Below are 20307 nucleotides of genomic sequence, written 5' to 3' on the forward strand. Positions count from 1 at the left end.
CAGCGGCGCCCAGAGCGCGGGCCGACCCCCGCCCGGCCACTTAGGCGGGCGGGCGCGCACGTACGCACGCACGCACGCACGCGCGCACACCAGCCTCAGCGCCTCCGGCTCCCCAGCTACCAGGCGCACAGTCACGTGGGCCCATCGCGCGGCGGTCGGCGCGGGAAGCCGCGCGAGAGCGGACCTCGGGGTGCGTGAGTCGGCGCCACTGCGTGCCGTGCGCGGCGCGGGAGCCCGCCCCTCCCGCACGGAGGATCCCGCCCGCCGCCGCGGCGGAGTCTGGGTAAGCGATGCGGCCCAGCCCCTGTGGGCTGCTCCGGGCTCAGTCCCTCCCGCCGCGAGCCACCCGGGGCGGCGGCTGCAGCTGCACCGGTCGCGGGACAGATGCAAGTAGCTGGGGAGAGGGGTGTTTTTTTTTGGTCCGTTTGAGATGTCAGTCAGGTCACAGGAAAATGGCAACCGCAAGTGAGCGCTGGGTGGAGGATGCCCAGAGCCGCCCTCGCTGCGGGCCGCCGAGGCCTGGAGTCCTCCGGGTTGCGGACCGGGGTGCGACCCCGCGCGGGAAGCCCCATAGGGCCTGAGGCTTCCCCGGGCAGCCGGGCCAACCTCTCTGGAAAGCGGGAGGGTGTCCAGATTTCAGGCTGCGGGGACACTGTCCCTCTCTCCCTTCCACTTGCAAATACCCAAGTTCTAAACAGGAAGCCCCCCTCCCCAACCCCAGTAATTCATTTCTTTTTTCAAGTGTTTTTCTCATTCCATGCAAATCCAAATTCTTCTTTGTGATGCCTACCCCATCTTACTATCGCCTCCCTAGCACTCATTATTCGGAGAAATCGAGCTGTTATCGGTTGCTTAGGCAACGCATAGCGCCGTACCTGGAACCTGACAGCAGCTAAAGCTAACGTGTTGTTTTGTAAATTAAAGCCCTTATTCCCCTAAGGGATTAACTTGGTGTTCTTTCTCTTGAGACTCAAGATCTTTTGGCAGAGCTGTTGCTCTCTCGCAGGATTCTGTCAAGTGTGTAAAGTATACTTTGGAATCTCAGATTTTAGCGCCAAGGGACCTTATATAAAATCCAGTTCATCGCTCTCATTTTACAGGTGAAGTCACCAGGCCTAATGAGCTTAGTGGTGCTTAATCAAGGTCCTGCACCTCAGTAGCTGGAATTCAGGGCTGTAGACACTTTGGTCATGGTACTCTGCACTGTGCCAGGACTGCAGTGCCAGTTTAACCTGTTCTGGGCAATGTTTACACCAGAGGTGATTACGCTTGACTTGAAGATTTCTCAGGTTTACTGAGAACTCGGGTTTTTTCAGTGTGAGATGGCTCTGGAATAGAGGGGATGGCACTGTTTCCACGTGGGGTAGGTTGCTTATATATGATGTATTGTGGAGCCAAAAACCCATTCCCCACCCAGATCCACCTGCCCTTCAGCCTGTTCTCTGCAAGAATCACAAACATTTGCAGCAATGGTTGCTTCTTTAGGTTGAGGCTTCAAATTCTCTTTAGCAGTCTGGCTACGTTTTAGCTAGGGTTAACCGATGAATTCATTATTAAACAATACCAAGAGGTTAGTTCTGATGGCTGGGGTGCAAATGCCAATGAAACATCAGGGATGGATAGGATAGCAAGAAAGCAGGAAGGGAGCCCACATGACCTGCTGTACCGTTTTGCACAGACTTACCCTGAATGCCTTTTTGGGATTCTGCTCAAGTTTGGTTGCTGTTCATTAAGTACCTTCAGTGAGCCAACTTCCATACCTGCTGCCTTCATAGGTGAATTTTGAATCTTATCAGAAAAAGGTAGTACTGTGTCCATGTTACAAATAATGTTGCAAATCTGAAGAAATGGGGTCAGGGAGATTTACCTGACTGCTGTGATGTAGTCATTTGCAGAGGAATCTAAGCCTAGATCAGTTATCTTCCAAGTCTAGTCAGTGCTCTTTCATATCTTGCCCCCACTTCAAGCCAGGAAGGGCATGAGAGAATCGCCTGTGGCTGATTTATTGGCGTCTGTGGTTGCCCAGAGAGGCCAAGCAGGACTTTCAGCTGCCCTCTACTCTTAGAAAGAGGAGTTGTGTGTTTCCACCCTATCTCCTGAGGGGAATGCAAGGAGCCTGGATGTCTAGCTGAGGAGGAGGGGCCCAAGTGCCTTGGCCATAAAATATCCTGGCCAGGGCTGTGCTGGGAAGTGTTGCATAATGCCTTCCTACCACTGAACCAAAGTGATTTATTCACCACCATCTGTAGGTGGTGCTTGACCAACTTGTCCATTTTAGTTAAAACAGGACCAGAAAAGACTTGGGGGTTTTATATTATTGCTGATTCCCCACCCCCTTGTTTTAAAAAAGAGTACAGGTGCTCTTATCTTGAAAATATAAAGTATTTTTACACTATTTCCTGTGCCTCCTTACTGTTTATGTATTCCACACAACATGTGAAGGTCAGCCCTTTGAGAGGAGACTAAGAAAAGTGCTGCTCCAGTTTATAGTTATTAATACAGGCTGTGGAATTAGACCTGCCTTTGTGATTTCTACTTCATAGCATTTGCTAGTTGTGTGTCCTAAAGCTAAATTTTTTCCTTCTGTGTAAAATGCAAACGAAAATAATAATTTGGTCCCAGTGAGGATTAAAAGCGATAATATAGAGCATTTAGCACAAACCCTTGCAGATAGTATTTACTCATTATAACAGCAGCTATTGAAAGAAACGGGCATTCTTCTATGAAAGGAAAGATATTGCTACTTGAACCTGCTTTAAAAAAAGGGTGGAGGTGCGGGCACCAGTGGCTCATGCCTGGAATCCTAGCTACTCAGTAGGCAGAGATCAGGAGGATCACGATTCAAAGCCAACCTGGGCAAATAGTTCATGAGACACTATCTCAAAAAAACCCACCACAAAAAAAAAAAAATAGGGCTGGTGGTGTGGCTGAAGGTGAAGGCCCTGAGTTCAAGCCCCAGAACTACCAAAAAAAAAGGGTGGAGGAAGAAAATGTTCAAAGTATACAGTTTCAGGATTCTTAGTTAATTTTATTTACACTTCTGCTTTCCCTTTACTAGCAGGAATTTTTCTTTTTTTTTTTTAATGTTTTTCATTATTTGGAGAAGGTGTTTATAGTGTTAAGTCGTTTTTGAAATTTTTCTAACTCACTTGTTCCCTGGTAACAAATTAATCATATACGGATGTTTTATGCCCTCTGAAAACTAGGCATTTTAAGCAGGGTTTTCATTAGCCCTGTGGGTATGCGTTCATGGAACTGAACTTCTCTGGCAAAGGAAGTGTTGGCTTGCTTGCACTCAGAAGTTCTAATTGCTTCTGCCGGCTGTATCCTAGGTCTGTAACCATTCTCGTTTTGAACTGTATTTGTCCTTTGACTACATTTTTTTTAATGGACTAAGAGGAATTTTTTCTTTTTCCTCACAAGTTCTGATTTTTCTTCAGGTCCATGAGCAGTTTGCACTCAGTGTTGTAAGCACTTTGGTAGCTTTCATCAGGCTTCCCACAGTAGAATTAGAGATGGAGAAGGCTGTCTGTGTCTGCCGACAGACATGAGGACCCAAACTATCCTGTTAAAGGTTTCTAGAGTGTAACTGCTGTTCCTGTATCATCTACCACATCTACCGCTTTGACATTCTCTGTAAATTTTCATAAGTAGATGTTTAGGATTTAGAGATTTTTTTTTCATCTCAGACTATATTTTCAGATTTAGGATTTCTGTATAATTTTAGATTTGAAGTATAAAGGAGTATGAGACCTATTTCTTTTTCCTAAATACTTTTTTTTTTTTGTACTTGCAAGGCAGGCAATCTACCACTTCATCTACAACTCCAGACCATTTTTGCTTGGTTAATTTGAAGATGGGGGTCTTGAGAGCCAGTTGCCCAGGACTGGCCTCAAACCAAGATCCTCCCCATCTCAGCCTCCCAAGTAGCTAGGATTACAGGTGTGACCAGCAGTGCCCAGCCTCCAGTTTTTAGTTGTTTGTTTTTTTTTTTTTAATGACACCAGAGTTTGAACTCAGGTCCTCACACTTGCTAGGCAGGTGCTCTTACTGTTTGAGCCATTCTGCCAGCCCTGTTGTGCTGATTTTTTTTTTTTTTCAGATGAAGGCTAGCTTTGAACCATGATCCTCCTGATATCTGCCTCCCAAGTAGCTAGGATTACAGGTGTGAACCACTGGCGCCAGCCACCTTTTTTTTTTTTTCTTTAGCGATGCTGGGTGCTGGGGTTTGAACTCATAGCCTCGTGCTCTTTGGCAGGCACTCTACCACTTGAGCCACACACCCCAGCTCTTTTTGCATTAGTCATTTTTTTCAGATAGGTTCTCACTTTTTTGCCTGGGGCTAGCCTCAAACCATGATCCTCCTACCTCTGCCTCCAGGGAAGTTTAGATTACAGGTATGAACCACCACACCCAGCTTGTTGTTGAGATAGGGTCACTCTAACCTTTTGCCTGGGCTGGCTTTGAACTGTGATCTTCCTGTCTCCATCTTCCAAATAGCTGGGATTATAGGCATGAACCACCCCACCTGGCTTCACCAAAAATAATTATTAAATGTAGCTTCTAACATCTTTCTATATGCATGAGAAAGTTTGGCTATTCCCCAAACCAGAGGAAGTAAAGTAAAATAAATGATGAGTCAAGACTATATAAAAAGCCTAAGTAGGGCTGAGGTAAAAGGATTGTGAGTCCCAGGCCAGCCTGGGCTACATAAGGAGGCCCTGTCTCAGAATGCTTAACAAAAGGCACTGGGTTTAAAATCAGACTTGAACAACTGCAGCTATCAGCACTAGTTCATAGTAGCTGTCAGACTTTAGGTACCTTTCCTGCCTTCTCTTTGAACAAGCAGCCTGGCACCCAGTGGCTTATGCCTGTAACCCTAGCTACTCAGGAGGCAGACATCAGGAGGATCACGGTTTGAAGCCAGCCTGGACAGTTTGTGAGACCCTATCTTGAAAATACCCTTCACAAGAAAAGGGCTGGTGGAGTGGCTCAGGGTGAGGCCCTGAGTGCCCGCCTAGCAAGTGTGAGGCCCAGTACCACCAAAAAAAAAAAAAAGGCATAATCAGTGGAGATTGACTCCACAATGACCCAAAGTTTAGCAGAGAATATTTAAAACAGGCATTATAATCACGCTAAGGGGGAAAAGCAAAATGAGGAGAATACAAATGAAATCTCAGAGAAACAAAACACTTCAAGAAAGAAAGTTTTTAGACCTGAAAATATAATATCTGAAATCCCAGAATCTTACTGCGTGAGTTTGGCAGAGAAGTCTGAATTTGAGGATGGGTTAATAGAAGTTATCTAATCTGGAGCAGAAAGATACATTCTTGAATATATATGAAAATTCTCTAAATTTTAATACTCTGTGTCAGGTTTATTATTGTAGGTTTCCATCCAGGCCTAGACTCACCTCTTCCCTTTACAAATGGACTGACTTCATAGTTTATAAATTAATGCCATCTAAAAAGACAGCTCTGAAATTCTCTTCTCACTTCAGTCATGTTCTGCTGTCAGGAGGGGATCCCTGTTTCTTCATTCTCCACAGCTAACTGCTGAACTTAACCTTTGGGTTGCCTAGCTCTTGGCTCCTCCTACACCATCCCCTTCAGCCCAGAGGTCTTCCTCTGCTCTGCAGCTCCTCTTTATCCTATCCTATTTGTGCCTGTCCTTTGTTGCATTCACTCTCTAATGTCCCCTTCACTCAGATAGTTTGCTTTTCTGAACTTGTCAGAGGTCACCACACCACTTAGAAGTGGTTTGTTATGTTTTTGTTTTGTTTTTTTGGTGGTACTGGGGTTTGAACATGAGGCCTCACACTTGCTAAGCAGGTGCTCTGTCATTTCATTTATTATAAGAAATTGTTTTTTACGTATTAAAATTTCCTGTGTAGATTCCCCCCCACACACTTTTTTTTTGTTTCTCTGTAAATTGGTGGTGTTTTAGAATCGAGAAGATGAAAATTACAAGTAGTGACTTTTCTTAAATACCAATCATAGTTTGGATTTCTGATATGATTTTAGAGGATAGGCTCTAGTTGCTTCTGCTACTTTATTTCACTGGTGCTTAAAGTGTTTTAAAAATGAGGTGGAGGCTGGGCATGGTGCACACTTTCAATCCTAGCCATCCGGAGGCTTAGGTAGAAGGATTGAATCGAGGCTAGCCTGGGCTATGTAGTGAAACCCTGTCTCCAAAAGAAAGAAAGAAAAAGGAATGGTAAGGGGTGGTAAGAGTTTTGTTCTTATGAATGGGAGCACTATTGTTTGAATAAGTAGGGTTTAAAAGTAATGCATGAAGGTATAGTTAAAAAGATCAAATTGCAGAATTCCTGAAGTACAATATTTATATAAAAATGTAAAACTCATAGAACAATTCTATACCTTGTTATTGGCTATATACTTATACAATAAGAATGCGGTGATACATGAGAGAGTCTTAAACACCAAATTCAGGATGATAGTTATCTTTGGAGGTGAGGTAGGTGAGGAGAAGGAATAAGGAAAAGATGCCTTGGGATGTCTGTCATGTTTGTAGTGTTTATTCTCTTTGTTGAGTAGTGGGGGGTAGGTACATTGTTCTCTGTACCTACTGGTCTAACTGAAATATTTTACAACTTTAAGTTCAGGCGATATAGTCCCCCTGACCCCTACTCCTTAGTTTCTCTTCTAGAAGTAAACATTTTACTGGTTTCTTTGAACCATTTAAGAGATACATATATATAAACCGGAATATATTTATGTATTTATAAATTCTTCTCCCACCCTTAAAAATAAAATAACCACTCCATTCCTTTTACATAACAGCAGTCTTCTCTGTACAATTTTATATTATACCTTTTTAACTTATTATATCTTAGAGATTATTCCATATCAGTACATTAAATATGTAGTTGAGTAAAACTGCATTTTACTTTTTGTCAGTAATAATTACTATCATCTTTACGGTTATATTCTGGCCTTTATTTTCTAATAAGCACATATATTGGTTTTGCTGTATCACATTTGCTTAACCCCAGTTAAGGAATTCCAGTTTCTTCTTTCCTAGTTCCTCTTTCCAAATACTCCTGAGCTTCCCAGGAGTGTTTTTATGTGTAACCCTTTTGTTCTCTATGCTTTTTAAGCTTGTATGTAGGTCATGCTCCCTTGGGCTCTAAATCCTTTTTCTCACTTACTAGCAGTATGACCTTGTGTAAATTACTTTCACCACTGTGTTGATTCAGCACCTTCATCTGTAAGAGGCATTTAGCATTCCTTTTCTTGTAAAGTTGTATGAAAAATTAGCTGGGTGATGATGGCTCACACCTGTAATCCTAGCTACTTAGGAGGCAGAGATTGGGAGAATCATAGTTTAAGGCCAGCCCTGGCAAAAAGTTTGCAGAACACATCTCCACCAATAAAAAGCTGGGTGTGGTAGGGTATGCCTGTCACCCCAACCACCCAGAAAGTGTAAATAGGATTGCAGTTCAGGCTGTCCTGGGAATAAATACAAGACTCTATTCAAAAAGTAACTAAAACAAACAGAGTTGGGGGCATGGCTTAAGTTTGAGTTCAAACCTCAGTACTACCAAACAATAAAAAAAAAAAAAAGAAATGAGTGAGTGTGGGGCTGGCTCAAGTGGGAAGAGCACTGTAATATGTATATTAGTGATTGCTCATCTGTCTGCTGCCCAAGCTACTGCCAACCTCCAAACACCTAACCCCACACCCACACCCGACCACTGACCTCCCTAGACTGTGGTCTGTCTGGCTAGTGAGGAAATCTCATTTTTTTTCTTCACGATCTGCTCTTTCAAAAGATGTTACCCAGCCACCCAGTGATGCCTTTATACTGAGCTGCCTCATCCCTAATGCACCAGGGCTTTCTGCACAGGAGGGTAGAGAAGGTGGTGAAGTACAGCCCCCACCTGCCTGAATTCAAGTACTCCTGAATGTCCTTGCTGCTCACGGTAGGCCTCTTGGCCAGAATTCTTTTGCATGTTCTTCCCCTTATAGGGCTCCCCCCTCCATTTTTTTTTTTTATCTGCCTTCTCTTTCAGGAACATATGTATGTGTCTAAATCAAGTTGAGGTAAGATCAGGGTTTAGGTTCTTTCTTGTAAGGTTCCTGGGCCCCATGCAAATCAGGCACTAGAGCTTGACATCTGTTTTGAGAGCTCCTGAGCTTACAGTGAATGAAAAGTCCCCACATTTTATGATAGTCGGGAGACTGGTGTCCACTCAGCAACAGAAGATTGGATCCCTAAGGAGCAGTGGCAGCTCTAGCCCAGACAGGACACCTGTCATGTTACTCATATTTGTAGCTAATATCTGAATAGCAGTTTCCAGTACAACATGATTTTCACATAAGTTACCTCACTTAACTCTGAGGCAGGGACCAGTATCTCATTTCTATTTTCAATTAGGAAACAGCTTAAAACCATTATGATCAGCATGGGCTGTAACCCTACCTACTTGGGAAATTGAGATTGATAGGATTGAGGTTTGAGACCAGGCCAGGCAAATAGTTCACAAGATTCCATCTCCAAAAAAGTAACTAGAGCAAAATGGACTGGAAATGTGCCTCAAGTGGTTGAGTGCCTGCTTTGCAAACATGAGGCCCTGGGTTCAGACCCTAGGCACATCAAAAAAAAAAAAAAAACAAAGTTATGATCACAAGCTGGGGATGTAGCTCAGTGGTATAGTGCTTACCTAGCATGCACGAAGTCCTAGATTCCATCCCTAGCACTACAAAAAGAAAGAAGAAGAAACATGAATATGTAGATAGAAAAAGACAGAACTTCCCTTTTATTAATGTGTCACTCATACCAAGTGGAAAAGAGCCATGTTTTTCAGTAGAGTTAATTTTTTACCAGTTGTCATTATGAGGAGGATTTAATGTTAGCTATGGTTGGATGAAATTAGCAGAATTAGTTGGATAGTTTGATTTAAATTTAGGTCTCCTTGCCATTCTATATTAATATGAACTGTAACCAGCTTTGTATTTTTATACACACACATATCCAAACATACATATTTATGTTGCTCTTTTTCTCAGAAACACAATGGATACTGTTAGCCATAGCCTTGTTCTTCTGCAGCAGTTGAACATGCAGCGAGAATTTGGTTTTCTGTGTGATTGCACAGTTGCTATTGGAGATGTGTACTTCAAAGCCCACAGAGCGGTGCTTGCTGCTTTTTCAAACTATTTCAAGATGATATTTATTCACCAAACAAGGTAAGGATATATTTTTATAAATAAGAGGAATTTTAAATAGGATTCTTAATAGAATTTTTAATTTTGTGATATATATATATGATTATAATATTCTTCATTTTGGGTTATTCTAAAACATTTAAAACTATAATATTTTGTACATCAGTAACTAAATATGTGTACACATGGTGGAAAATAAGAATGAAAACAATTATAGCTAAAATTTATTGAAGGCTTGTCCTATACCTATAAGCACTAAATCCAATAATATAAATTCTACTGGTATCCCTATATTAGAGAAAAAGAAACAAACTTTGAGTTGCTGAGTAACTTGTCCACCCATGATTATACAGCTAATAAGTTGGATTCAAGTGCATGTCTGTCTGAAGCTAACGGTCTGTGCTCTGAGTCTCCAAGTTGTTCTCTACTCCATAGCACTTGGTAAGGATTCAGTGTCATAATTCTACCCATCATCTACTTCTTTTTACAGTTCAGAGCTCATTTGTTTCAAATATTTTTTCCAATAGTTCTTTTTCATTTTTTGAATTTAGATAGCAGATTAATTCAGATTTTGAGCTTCCAGTAAAGTAATTTTAGTCCATTCTAATTTGAAAGTGACAGAACATTCCATTCCATGTTTTTGTTTTTGTTTTTGTTTGAGGACCCTACATGAAATATCTAGGAGTCCAACCTCAATTATACATTTTTATTTAACTGTTCACTCATTCAAATACTTAAACACCTATGTGTCAGGCACTGAGCTGACCCCAGTAACAGGTAAGTTATACACCCTGCCTTCGGTAAATTCAGAGCCTGACAGATAATAAATGTAAAGCAAATAATCACAGTGTAATTGATCTCTCTATGCCACAGTGTGTTAGTCACTTTTTGTCACTGTGACAGAATACCTGAGAAAACCACATAAGGGAGAAAGGATTTATTTTGGCTTACAGTTTCAGAGATTTCTGTTCATAGTCAGCAGACTCCATTGCTTTTAGGCCTGAGGCAAGGCGGGACCATCATGTTAGAATAGAAAGCTGCTCACCTCGCAGTTGCCAGGAAGCAGAGACAGCCAAAGAGGAAGGATCCAGAGACTAGATATATATTCTTCAAAAGCATGCTCTCATTGACCTACCTCCTTCTAATAGTCACATCTCCTAGTTTCTACCATATCCTAATAATGCCATCAAATTAGGAATCCATCAATAAATAAACTCATTGGTAAAGTTAGAGCCCTTGTGATCCAAGACCCTTCAGCTGTCAGCCAAGCCTTGAATACATTTTAGATTTGAACTGTAATGCCCTTGAGTGTAAAATGTTAGAATAGTATATTCACCCCTTGTAAGATTGAATGGATTGATAATACTAAAATGCTTATCTGGGCACTAGTGTCTCATACCTGTAACCCTAGCTACTTAGGAGGCAGAGATAAGGAGGATCACAGGTCAGGCAAATAGTTCATGTGACCCTATCTCAAAGAAATACTTCACAAAAAAAGGGTTGGTGGAGTGGCTCAAAATGTAGACCCTGAGTTTAAGCCCCAGTACCGCAAAAAAAAAGATGCTTAAAACAGCCTTGCTATTAATAAGGTGGTAAGTGTGTCATCAGAAGTATACAAGGTAGAGCTGGCAGAGTGGCTCAAGTGGTAGAGTGCCTACCAAGTATGAGGCCCTGAGTTCAAACTCCAGTACCACTAAAAAAATAAATGCACACATAGTAGAATAGGGTTTCGGCAGCCCTATTTTGAGAAGATGGAACAGACTTTATAGAGATCCTGGATTTTGAAGGGTGGATCAGAAGGAGTTTTTCAGATGTTGTAGAGGAGTATAAGAAAGTGCACTGTAGGCAGAGAGAACAAATGGCCTGAAAATGTACACAGGTATGAACCTGTACAGTTATGCATCAGATACGAACATTCAGACAGCAGAGTTGGTCAGAATGATTGAAATGTAAGGCACAATGAGGAGACAGGGTTGGAGTAGGGGATAGGTAGTGGGCAGCCTTTTCTGCCACTCTAAGGAGTTTCTTTGACTTAAGTGTCATTGTAGATTACCTTCACTACATTAGAAATGCCTTTTCCTCATACACCTCAGCACCTACAGCATCTGTTTATGCTAGGCACAGTACTAAACCTAGGAGTTTAGTATTGCCTGCTCTGCAGTATGTCTGCATTGGGCAACTAAAAATTCTTAGTTAATAGCACTCTGAACTGATTCCCAAAAAACCTGTCACACACCATGTCAGTGAGCAGATAGGTAAGAACAAAGAATGAAACCCAAAAGAGGAAGTGTGAGTCCTGAGGTAGCAGGACTGAAGAACTGGATTTCCAGCATACAGACCCCAGTGCATTCTGGTACACTGACATAAGCTTCTCCAGGGAAGGTAGGTCCGTTGACTTTCCCATTGCTCCTTGATAGCCAGCTTTCCTGTGTGTGCTTTCTACCATAATTTGCTGTGGGTTGCATCGTTATTTCCATCTGTTAACTAAGTTATAGATTCATAATTGGGTTTGAGGTTACCATCAAGTTTTTCAAAATTATACCTGTATTTGTGATTTAAAGAGTAGATATATATTAATGTGCTTTAGGAGCCAAAATAAGGTTAGCATAATTTAAAATTTAAATATTACTAATTTCATTAGACTCTAAATTTTTAAATATTTTATTGTGCGTGTACATTTATATGTATACAGTTGCCACTTTAACCATTTTTTTCTTTTTTTTGTGACACTGGGGTTTGAACTCAGGGCCTCATGCTTGCTAGGCAGGCACTCTTACTGCTTGAGTCACTCAGCCAGCCCCTAACCATTTTTAATTATAAAATTCAGTGGCAATAATTACATTCATAATGTACAGTCATCACCACTATTTCCAATACTTTTCATCACCCTAAACAGCTCTGTTTTGCCTCAGCCCTCCTTTAACTTCTAGCCTAATTTCTATCTCTTAGAATTTGCCTATTCTAGATTATTTATATAAGTGGCATCATACACTATTTGTCCTTTTGTGTCTGGCTTATTTTACTTAGCATACTGTTTTCATGGGTTCAGCCTTGTTATAGTATGTATCAGAAAATTCATTTTTTTTTTTTTTCCCAGTACTAGGGGTTGAATTCACAGCCTCACAGTTAAGCAGTTACCACTTGAGCCATTCCGCCATCCCCAGAACTTCATTCTTTTTGATGACTGAATGATTTTCTGTTGTATGTATAAGCCACATTTTGTTTATTCATTCATCTTTGGTGAACATTTAGGTTGTTTCCACCTTTTGCTCCTGTGAATAATGCTTCAGTGAATATTGGCATACAGGTATATGTTTGATATCCTGTGTTCAGTTCTTTTGATTGCATACTTAATAGACCCTTAAATTCCTTCAGAGCAGGCATCTATTTTAGTCATCATTTTTCTACCCCCTGGCACCTAGTATAGAGCATATGGCTTAGGAGTTAATTAATGTTGAACTAATAAGGATGTATGTCTGAGTTTCCTAACTGTAGACAACAGATTGAATATATGAAGCCTTGTTGGTAGGTCATAAAACTGTCATATAATGAAAGTGTATGCTTTTGTCACTGTGTTTCATTTGTGTGGGTCTTTTTGTTTTAACAGTGAATGCATAAAAATACAACCAACTGACATCCAGCCCGACATATTCAGCTACTTGTTGCATATTATGTACACAGGGAAAGGGCCAAAACAGATTGTGGATCATAGCCGTTTGGAGGAAGGGATTCGATTTCTTCATGCTGACTACCTTTCTCATATTGCAACTGAAATGAATCAAGTATTCTCACCAGAAACTGTGCAGTCCTCAAATTTGTATGGCATTCAGATTTCAACAACCCAAAAAACAGTGGTCAAACAAGGGCTGGAAGTCAAAGAAACTCCTTCCAATAACAGTGGAAATAGAACTGCTGTCCAGGGTGACCACCCCCAGTTGCAGCTCTCTCTTGCTATTGGGCTGGATGATGGCACTGCAGATCAGCAGAGGGCCCATCCTGCCTCCCAGGCCTTGGAGGAACACCAGAAGCCCCCAGTGTCCATCAAACAGGAGAGATGTGATCCAGAATCTGTGATCTCCCAGGGTCACCCCTCACCCTCATCAGAGGTGACAGGCCCCTCTTTTACAGAAAACAGTATCAAAGTACACTTATGCCATTACTGTGGGGAACGTTTTGATTCTCGTAGCAACCTAAGACAACATCTCCATACCCATGTGTCTGGTTCCCTCCCATTTGGTGTCCCTGCTTCCATTCTGGAAAGCAATGACCTTGGTGAAGTCCATCCACTTAGTGAAAATAATGAGGCTCTTGACTGCCGCAGGCTCAGCTCCTTCATTGTCAAGGAGAATGAACAGCAGCCTGACCACTCAAACCGGGGTACCACAGAGCCTTTGCAGATCAGTCAGGTATCTTTGATCTCCAAAGACACAGAGCCTGTAGAATTAAACTGTAATTTTTCTTTTTCAAGGAAAAGAAAAATCATTTGTACTATCTGTGGTCATAAATTTCTTCGAAAGAGCCAGTTGCTGGAGCACATGTATGTTCACAAAGGTAAATCTTACAGATACAACCGATGCCAAAGGTTGGGTAATGCATTGGCCCAAAGACTTCAGCCGTACTGTGACAACTGGTCTGATGTCCCCCTGAAAAGTTCTCGCTTGTCTCAAGAACATTTAGACTTGCCTTGTGCCTTAGAGTCAGAGCTCACACAAGAAAATGTGGACACTATCCTAGTTGAGTAGCAACTTCTCTTTGGAAATATTTATGCCAGTCCTGAAGAAAAATTCACATGGCATTTTTTTATTCATAAATTATTTTCCTCGAGTTCTATTGATTTAAAAAAAAAAAAAAATCCATGGTTTAAAGTTGTGTATATTAGGCCTTCTTATTATAAGAAATACTAGTACATGACTCTTAAAATGTAAACCTTCAGTTAGTCCTATGATCTTTTTATAAATTAAATCACTGTTTAGAAATCTGAAATCAATGTAGAAATATGGAAACTTTAGATTGAATGGTTATTTATAGAATCTCAAGTTTTTTCAGGTTGCAGAATCAGTAAAATAAAGTTGAATATGAAGTGAATGAAATCTATTTTAAAGAATATTCTAGAAAGTGTGGGTGTAGCTCAGTGGTAGAGTGCTTGCCTAGCATGCATGAGGCCCTAGGTTCAATCCTTAGCACTGCGAAGATACAAAAAATTTTTAAAAATGTGTATGTGTGTGTATATATATAGTTTAGAATATATATATATATATATATATATATATATATATATATATATATATATATAAACTATCACACTTGGTTTATGTTTCACAGAAATAAGTCCCTATGAAGATTATTTTAAAATATTTGCTTCCATGTAGGAAATTAGTGATTATTTTAATGCATAGCTATATGTTACAAAGTATTAAGAAATCAGTTTTAATACATGTGTATATTAAGTCATGAGTAGTTTTAACTTTTTACTTACTAGCCCTAAGGTTATTTACTTAACATTGAATATACCTCATTTTAAAGAAAAATGCTAAGTTAAAAGAGAGGACTGGAGAAGAGTCAGATATGAAAAGGTCTTAAAATTAGATACATATGGATAAACATGTACAAACAGAGATACAGGTAGATCTGTATTACCTAACACACCAGGATTATACCTTAGTCTAGAGTCTTTTCTTGGAGACCTTAAGAGCAATTGGAGATTTTTGTGACCAGAGGTTTGTATAAATTTAAAGAAGAAAATTATAAAATACAAATCATCTTTCTATCCTTAATGTCAGAGGATTTTCTAGGCTGCTTGGGTTGAGGTTAGTTTCCTAAAAATCACTTGAAAAAGCAATTTTTCAGTGGCACAGTTTTCTTTTTCAGTCCCATAAAACCAAAAGAGTGGATACGATGTGTTGTAGAATTATGTTTAAAATTCATGATGGTAGCTTTCCCTTTGAATAAACTCTTCCCCTTTTATAATAGTGACACTTAAAAAGCTAAAAACCACTGGGCGCCCATGGCTCACTCCTGTAATCCTAGCTTCTCAGGAGACAGAGATAGGAGGAATGAGGTTCGAAGCCAGCTGGGGCAAATAGTTCCACCAGACCCTATCTCGAAAAAACCCTTCACAAAAAAAAGGGCTGGTCCTGAGGTCAAGGCCCTCCTGAAAAAGCTAAAACCCCAGAAAAATTAAAGTAGATGGAGTAAATCATGGATTCTGTTATTCTCTGTACCTAGAAAATAGCTGATCAAACTTCACCACAAAAGATAGGTCTAAATTGTTTCTTAAGTATTTAAATCTCATGTACTAATAGTCAAGGATAACAAAGAGGAAGACTCCATACATCTCTTTTTTATGCTGTCCTATTAAATTCTAAGCTTCACAGACATTTGAGGGTTTCTACTACTTCCTATACCACCACCACCAGCCAGCCCCCCCGCCACCTTTTTGATGTTCTTTTGTGACAGGAGCTCTCTGTGTGTTGCCCAAGCTGATCTCCCAACTCTGGGGCTCAAGCAGTCTTCCTGCCCCCCAGCCTCTTGAGTAGCAAGGACTGTGGGCTTATGCCACCAGACCTGACCTCACATATGAATATATCTAATAAAGTTGGTTTGTGACAGATTTTAGCCACATGCAAAAAGTCTTTTGCATTTTCTCCTGACTGAACAGTTCTGAGGAAGTTCATAATACATTTAACCTCAGTATTCAGGTGGTGCTTGTGCACAAAGAGTAATACAGCTAATTCTAAAACACAAACGTTTTCCCTGGGTAAACAGTGAGTTTAGGTGAATTACAAAGTAGTGAGGGGGTTTTGTTTGTTGCTTTTTTGGGGAGGTGGGGAGGGGATTCTAGACATGGTCTAGACATGGTGAGACATGGTCTCACCTTGTAGCCAGGCTGCCTTGAACTTCTGTCTCAACCTTCCTGGCTTGGGCCACTATGCCCAGCTTCAAAGTGGTAGGTTTCTTTCAAGGGCTGAGTGAAGAAAATTACTGGGAGTTGTGCAGAGCAGTTGCATTTCTGCCTTAGATAAGAAGTAAGCCTCCTGGATCAAGAATGGTGTGTGTTGAGGGCAAACCTAGCTATTCACAGGATCAGTTGCACTGGGAGTGGTTAAAACAAATGTGTTTCTCTTTGGGATTAGCAGTTACTTAAACTTTTCTAATTCTTTTAAGTAATTATTCATACTCATTGCCCTCAATGATTTCATGTCATAAGAACACAAATATTAACATTGATTGCATGTATTTTAGCTTATTCAAGATCTATCCCTAACCTCCTTAAGGTGAAATTTTATTCTCATTAGGGTAATTTTTCCAGTTTTTCCTTTATAATTGTACCTACTTATTAGTCTTTTTTTTTTTTGGTGGTGCTGGGGTTTAAACTCGGCCTCATGCTTGCTAGGCAGGCACTCTACCACTTGAGCAGCAGCCCCTTTTTTTGTGTTGGGTTTTTTTGAGATAGGACCTCAAGAACTATTTGCCTGGGCTGGCCTCAAACCTTGGTCCTCCTGATGTTTGCCTCCCAAGTAGCTAGGATTATAGGATTACAGGTGTGAGCCACCTGCACTGGTAGCTCATTAGTCTGTGATGCAGGGAGTCCTGTATCACTAAAGGGTAGGAGTAGAGGTGGTGATTATATAGCAGTTCATGGCAGAATCCAGAGAAACACTTAAGAGTTTGCTTGCAGCTGACAGGCTCTGCTAACCAACACTCATTTAAAGTGGAAATATATCTCTATGAGTATTAAGATTTTGGTTCACTGGATTTCTATTCTTACTCATATAGTTCCTTTTAATATTTAATGTAATCTAAACTGACCTCTGCCTCTGGAGTGCTGGAATTAAAGACATGCACCACCCTGAGTGTTGTTATTTTTTTAAACACGATTCCTCACTTTTTAAAAAAAACCTACTTTTTATTTAAAAAGTTCTTCTGGGTAGGACCTTTAGTTTTGACTATATCATCTGCAAAATGGAGGTTATTTTTAGCCAGTATTCTAGTAATGTGGTGTGGCTTACCTATAATTACTAGGCTTGAAACCGGAATTACCATATGCACTTTCTCACCAGTGGATCAGGCAAATACTAGACATTTTCCTCTTGGATCAGCTTTAAATTTTCCTTCTTTCCCAGATCCTACATATAGTTGTTTTCTTGAGAAAAAGATGTTTCAGTATTTGTCCTTAGTGTATTATCCAAACTTAGTATTGAATCTGTAGTGTGCCTTAAAACTATAATTTCTTGATATATAACTAACTTGAGATTCCTACTTCATGCTCTGACTTTTTGATTTGCCAACTGTAAAATGGGTGTAAGTAATATTACTTACCTACCTACCTCACAGGGATGTTGTGAGGATTTGTGTAAAAGCTGGGTTAAGTTAATAAAAACCAACCATATAAAAAAAACTACATTTATTCTATTCTGTAGCTAAACTTAAATTAACTTCAGTATTTTAACCTATAAATTCCTAGAACATGTTAGATTTAGGCATGTATTATTTAATATCAAATAATTAAATGACAAAATTTTAATTTTTTTAACAAATACCCTAGAAATAGCAGTATTGCTTGAATTCCTGTTTTACTACAGTTTATCATTATTTCTCTTTAGCCTTTAGCAAGGAGGATATTAAGATTTTTGGTATTATTGGGAATAAAACCTTGTCAGTTTCAGCATTATTGAAAGTTTCTCCAAACATATTGTTTCACATAACAAAAGGAACAAAGACGTTGAAGAAATAGTATTTTCATTTATTTGATGAAGATGTTCTAAATAGTAAGGACAGAGACTGGAACAAGGATAATACAGTAATTCGTTAATGTTCTTATAATATTGGTAAAGTGTTCACTGAAACAGAACGAAATACATAATAAATCATGGAAAATTATTTGAAAAAATGTGTAATTGCATTAAAGTTCATTTGTATAGGCAAATTCTATTTTTTTTCTCTTTGTACAGGCAAATTCTTGATGTTAAAACTCAGATCCTTGATCAGTATCAATTTTTTGTAGTAGTTGAGATAAAAATAGGCCATTTAAGAGTTTTCATAATGTAAGTAACTTGTATCTTTGTATATTCAAACTAAATGTGTGTTTATGGCATTTTATTATAATTTATTTTAAAATTCTTAAGATTGGAATTTGTCAATGACTATTTGTGCAGTTGATCTTTTTGAAAACTGGTAGGGTTACACAAATCCTAAGCCTAGATATTTTAAATATAAGTAATCCCAGACTGTGATTGTTACCTTTAAAACCTGAAGAATTATCCATTGTGCTTTAATATATATGTGTCTGTATCACATGATTATTTAGCAGATACTGCTTCAGTGCAGTTGACATTAAATGTCATTAATCTATTTTGTGCCAGATAGTCATTTATCCAAAATAGATCAAAATATATAAACTTAAAATACTTTAAAAGAAACTTGGATTTCAAAATCTTGTATAATAAAAAGGGCCCAATGAAGAAATCTTCAAATTATAAGTAATATACAGCAAATATAGAAGACTGAAATCAATAACACATTGGTTAAACTTTCCCACCTAATGTACTATGAACTAATTTGGAAACTTTGTATTCTCTAGTTGGAATGAAAACAGTGGAGTTTATGTATTTTATCAAGACAAATAAATTAATGTGATTTAATCACAAATAAAACTTTTTACTATCCCAGCTTGCAGATTGTGTTCTTACTTTACAGCAGTGTTTGCCAAATGTCCTCCTGGTGTTGAGGTAAGTAGTCTCTGCATTAGGTAACATTCTGGAAGCATGACACAAAAAAGCATTAGTAGATGCTTTTTTTTTTTTTTTTAAACCAGCTATCTGTGCTAATAGAACAGCAGTGTCCTAACCAAGCATTTTTCTGCAAAGAAAGGTAATGTCTAGTCATTTCTCAGAAGTTTCTTGCTTTGTTCTTATCTTCTATTTATATTCTTACCTCCTTCCTCCAGTTAAAATAATCCACAACAGTGCTTCCAGGATTCTCCAGGACAAAAAAACAACCAAGGGGGGCGGGATGGGAAGAAAGTGGCTCATCCAATTATGGAGGCCAAGAAATCCCAATATTTGCACTCTATAAGCTGAGAACCAGGGAAACCAATTATATAATTCTGAATTAAAAAAAAAAAAAAAGAACCAAGAAAACTAATGGCATAAGTTCCAGTCCAAAACTAGCAGGCCTAATTCCCAAGAAGAGCCCATGTTTCCATTTTTTGTGCAAAGGCCAAAAAAGATAATCAGGCAGGAGAAGGTCACCTTTTTTTATTCAGGCCTTCAACTGATTGAATGAGCGCAATCTGTTTCACTCAGTACTGTTTCAAATGTTAATCTCGTCCGAAGACATCCTCACAAAACCAGGTGTGGTCTTACATACCTGCAGTCATAGCTATTTGGGAGGCTGAGTGGGAGAATCACTTGAATTCACTAGCCGACCAGCCTGAGGAAGGGTACCTTGTCTCAGAAACAAAACAATATCCTCACAGACACCCAGAATAATGGCTGCCTAAGTATCTGGGCACCCCATGGCCCACTCAAGTTATCCCCCACAGTTGGGACATCTCAATATGGAGTTGACTTTGGTTATTGTACCTGGGTGCCAGGGAAGCGTGGAGGCCAAGGATGCTGCTAAACAATTCACAGTGCAGAAGACGGCCCCACAATGAAGAATTATCCAATGCCGTGCCACAGAGCTGAGGTGACCAGCCCTGCTTTAAAAGCTAAAGTAAGCTTTGATGCACAGATGACATGCACAGGAATGTCAGGTGCTGAGGGTTCTTGAGCCCGCTTGCTGTTAGGAATTAAATGACTCACAAAAAACGTGGAATTCAGTCATTTTGGAGTTAATATTGATACAGTGGAGTATCCAGTGTGCTTGTTACAAAATAAATTCTGTGTGTATTATTCTTTATCTCAGCTTTTAAAAGATTAAAACAAGTAGGTTGGGGGAGCAGGGTTCGAGTGGTGAAGGTCCTGAGTTCAGACTCCACTACTTACAATTGTTTTTTTTTTTGCTGAAAACTGGAGGCTCACACCTGTAATCCTAGCTACTCAGGAAGAAGAGATCAGGAGGATCCTCTGTTTGAAGCAAGCCCCAGGCAAATAGTTCAGAAAACCCTATCTGT

At 39.8% G+C, this 20307-nt stretch overlaps 1 protein-coding gene across 5 annotated transcripts; it reads left to right on the forward strand.

Annotated features, from left to right (window-relative positions):
- Positions 1-166: 166 nt before the first annotated feature.
- On the forward strand, positions 167-18859 carry Zbtb25 (zinc finger and BTB domain containing 25). Of its 5 annotated transcripts, none has more exons than XM_020170910.2 (4): positions 208-283; positions 7796-7945; positions 9033-9212; positions 12799-18859. In XM_020170910.2, the coding sequence occupies exons 3-4, from the start codon at positions 9040-9042 to the stop codon at positions 13931-13933; spliced, it is 1308 nt and encodes a 435-aa protein (XP_020026499.1). In that variant the 5' UTR covers positions 208-283; positions 7796-7945; positions 9033-9039; the 3' UTR covers positions 13934-18859. The 5 variants fall into 5 exon arrangements, with proteins under 5 accessions (XP_020026497.1, XP_020026499.1, XP_073923926.1 ...); XM_074067824.1 differs by having other exon boundaries at positions 282-386; XM_020170908.2 differs by lacking the exon at positions 7796-7945 and having other exon boundaries at positions 167-283.
- The last annotated feature ends 1448 nt before the right edge of the window (positions 18860-20307 follow it).

This window comes from Castor canadensis, chromosome 3 (genome assembly GCF_047511655.1).
Source record: "Castor canadensis chromosome 3, mCasCan1.hap1v2, whole genome shotgun sequence".
In the NCBI taxonomy this organism is placed as follows: Eukaryota; Metazoa; Chordata; class Mammalia; order Rodentia; family Castoridae; genus Castor; species Castor canadensis.

Bases quoted from the DNA above. Each gene is read 5' to 3' on its own strand.
- Zbtb25 (XM_020170908.2), top strand. From the start codon at position 9,040: ATGGATACTGTTAGCCATAGCCTTGTTCTTCTGCAGCAGTTGAACATG. The intron at 9,213-12,798 runs GTAAGGATATAT...TTGTTTTAACAG, and splicing joins ATATTTATTCACCAAACAAG to TGAATGCATAAAAATACAAC.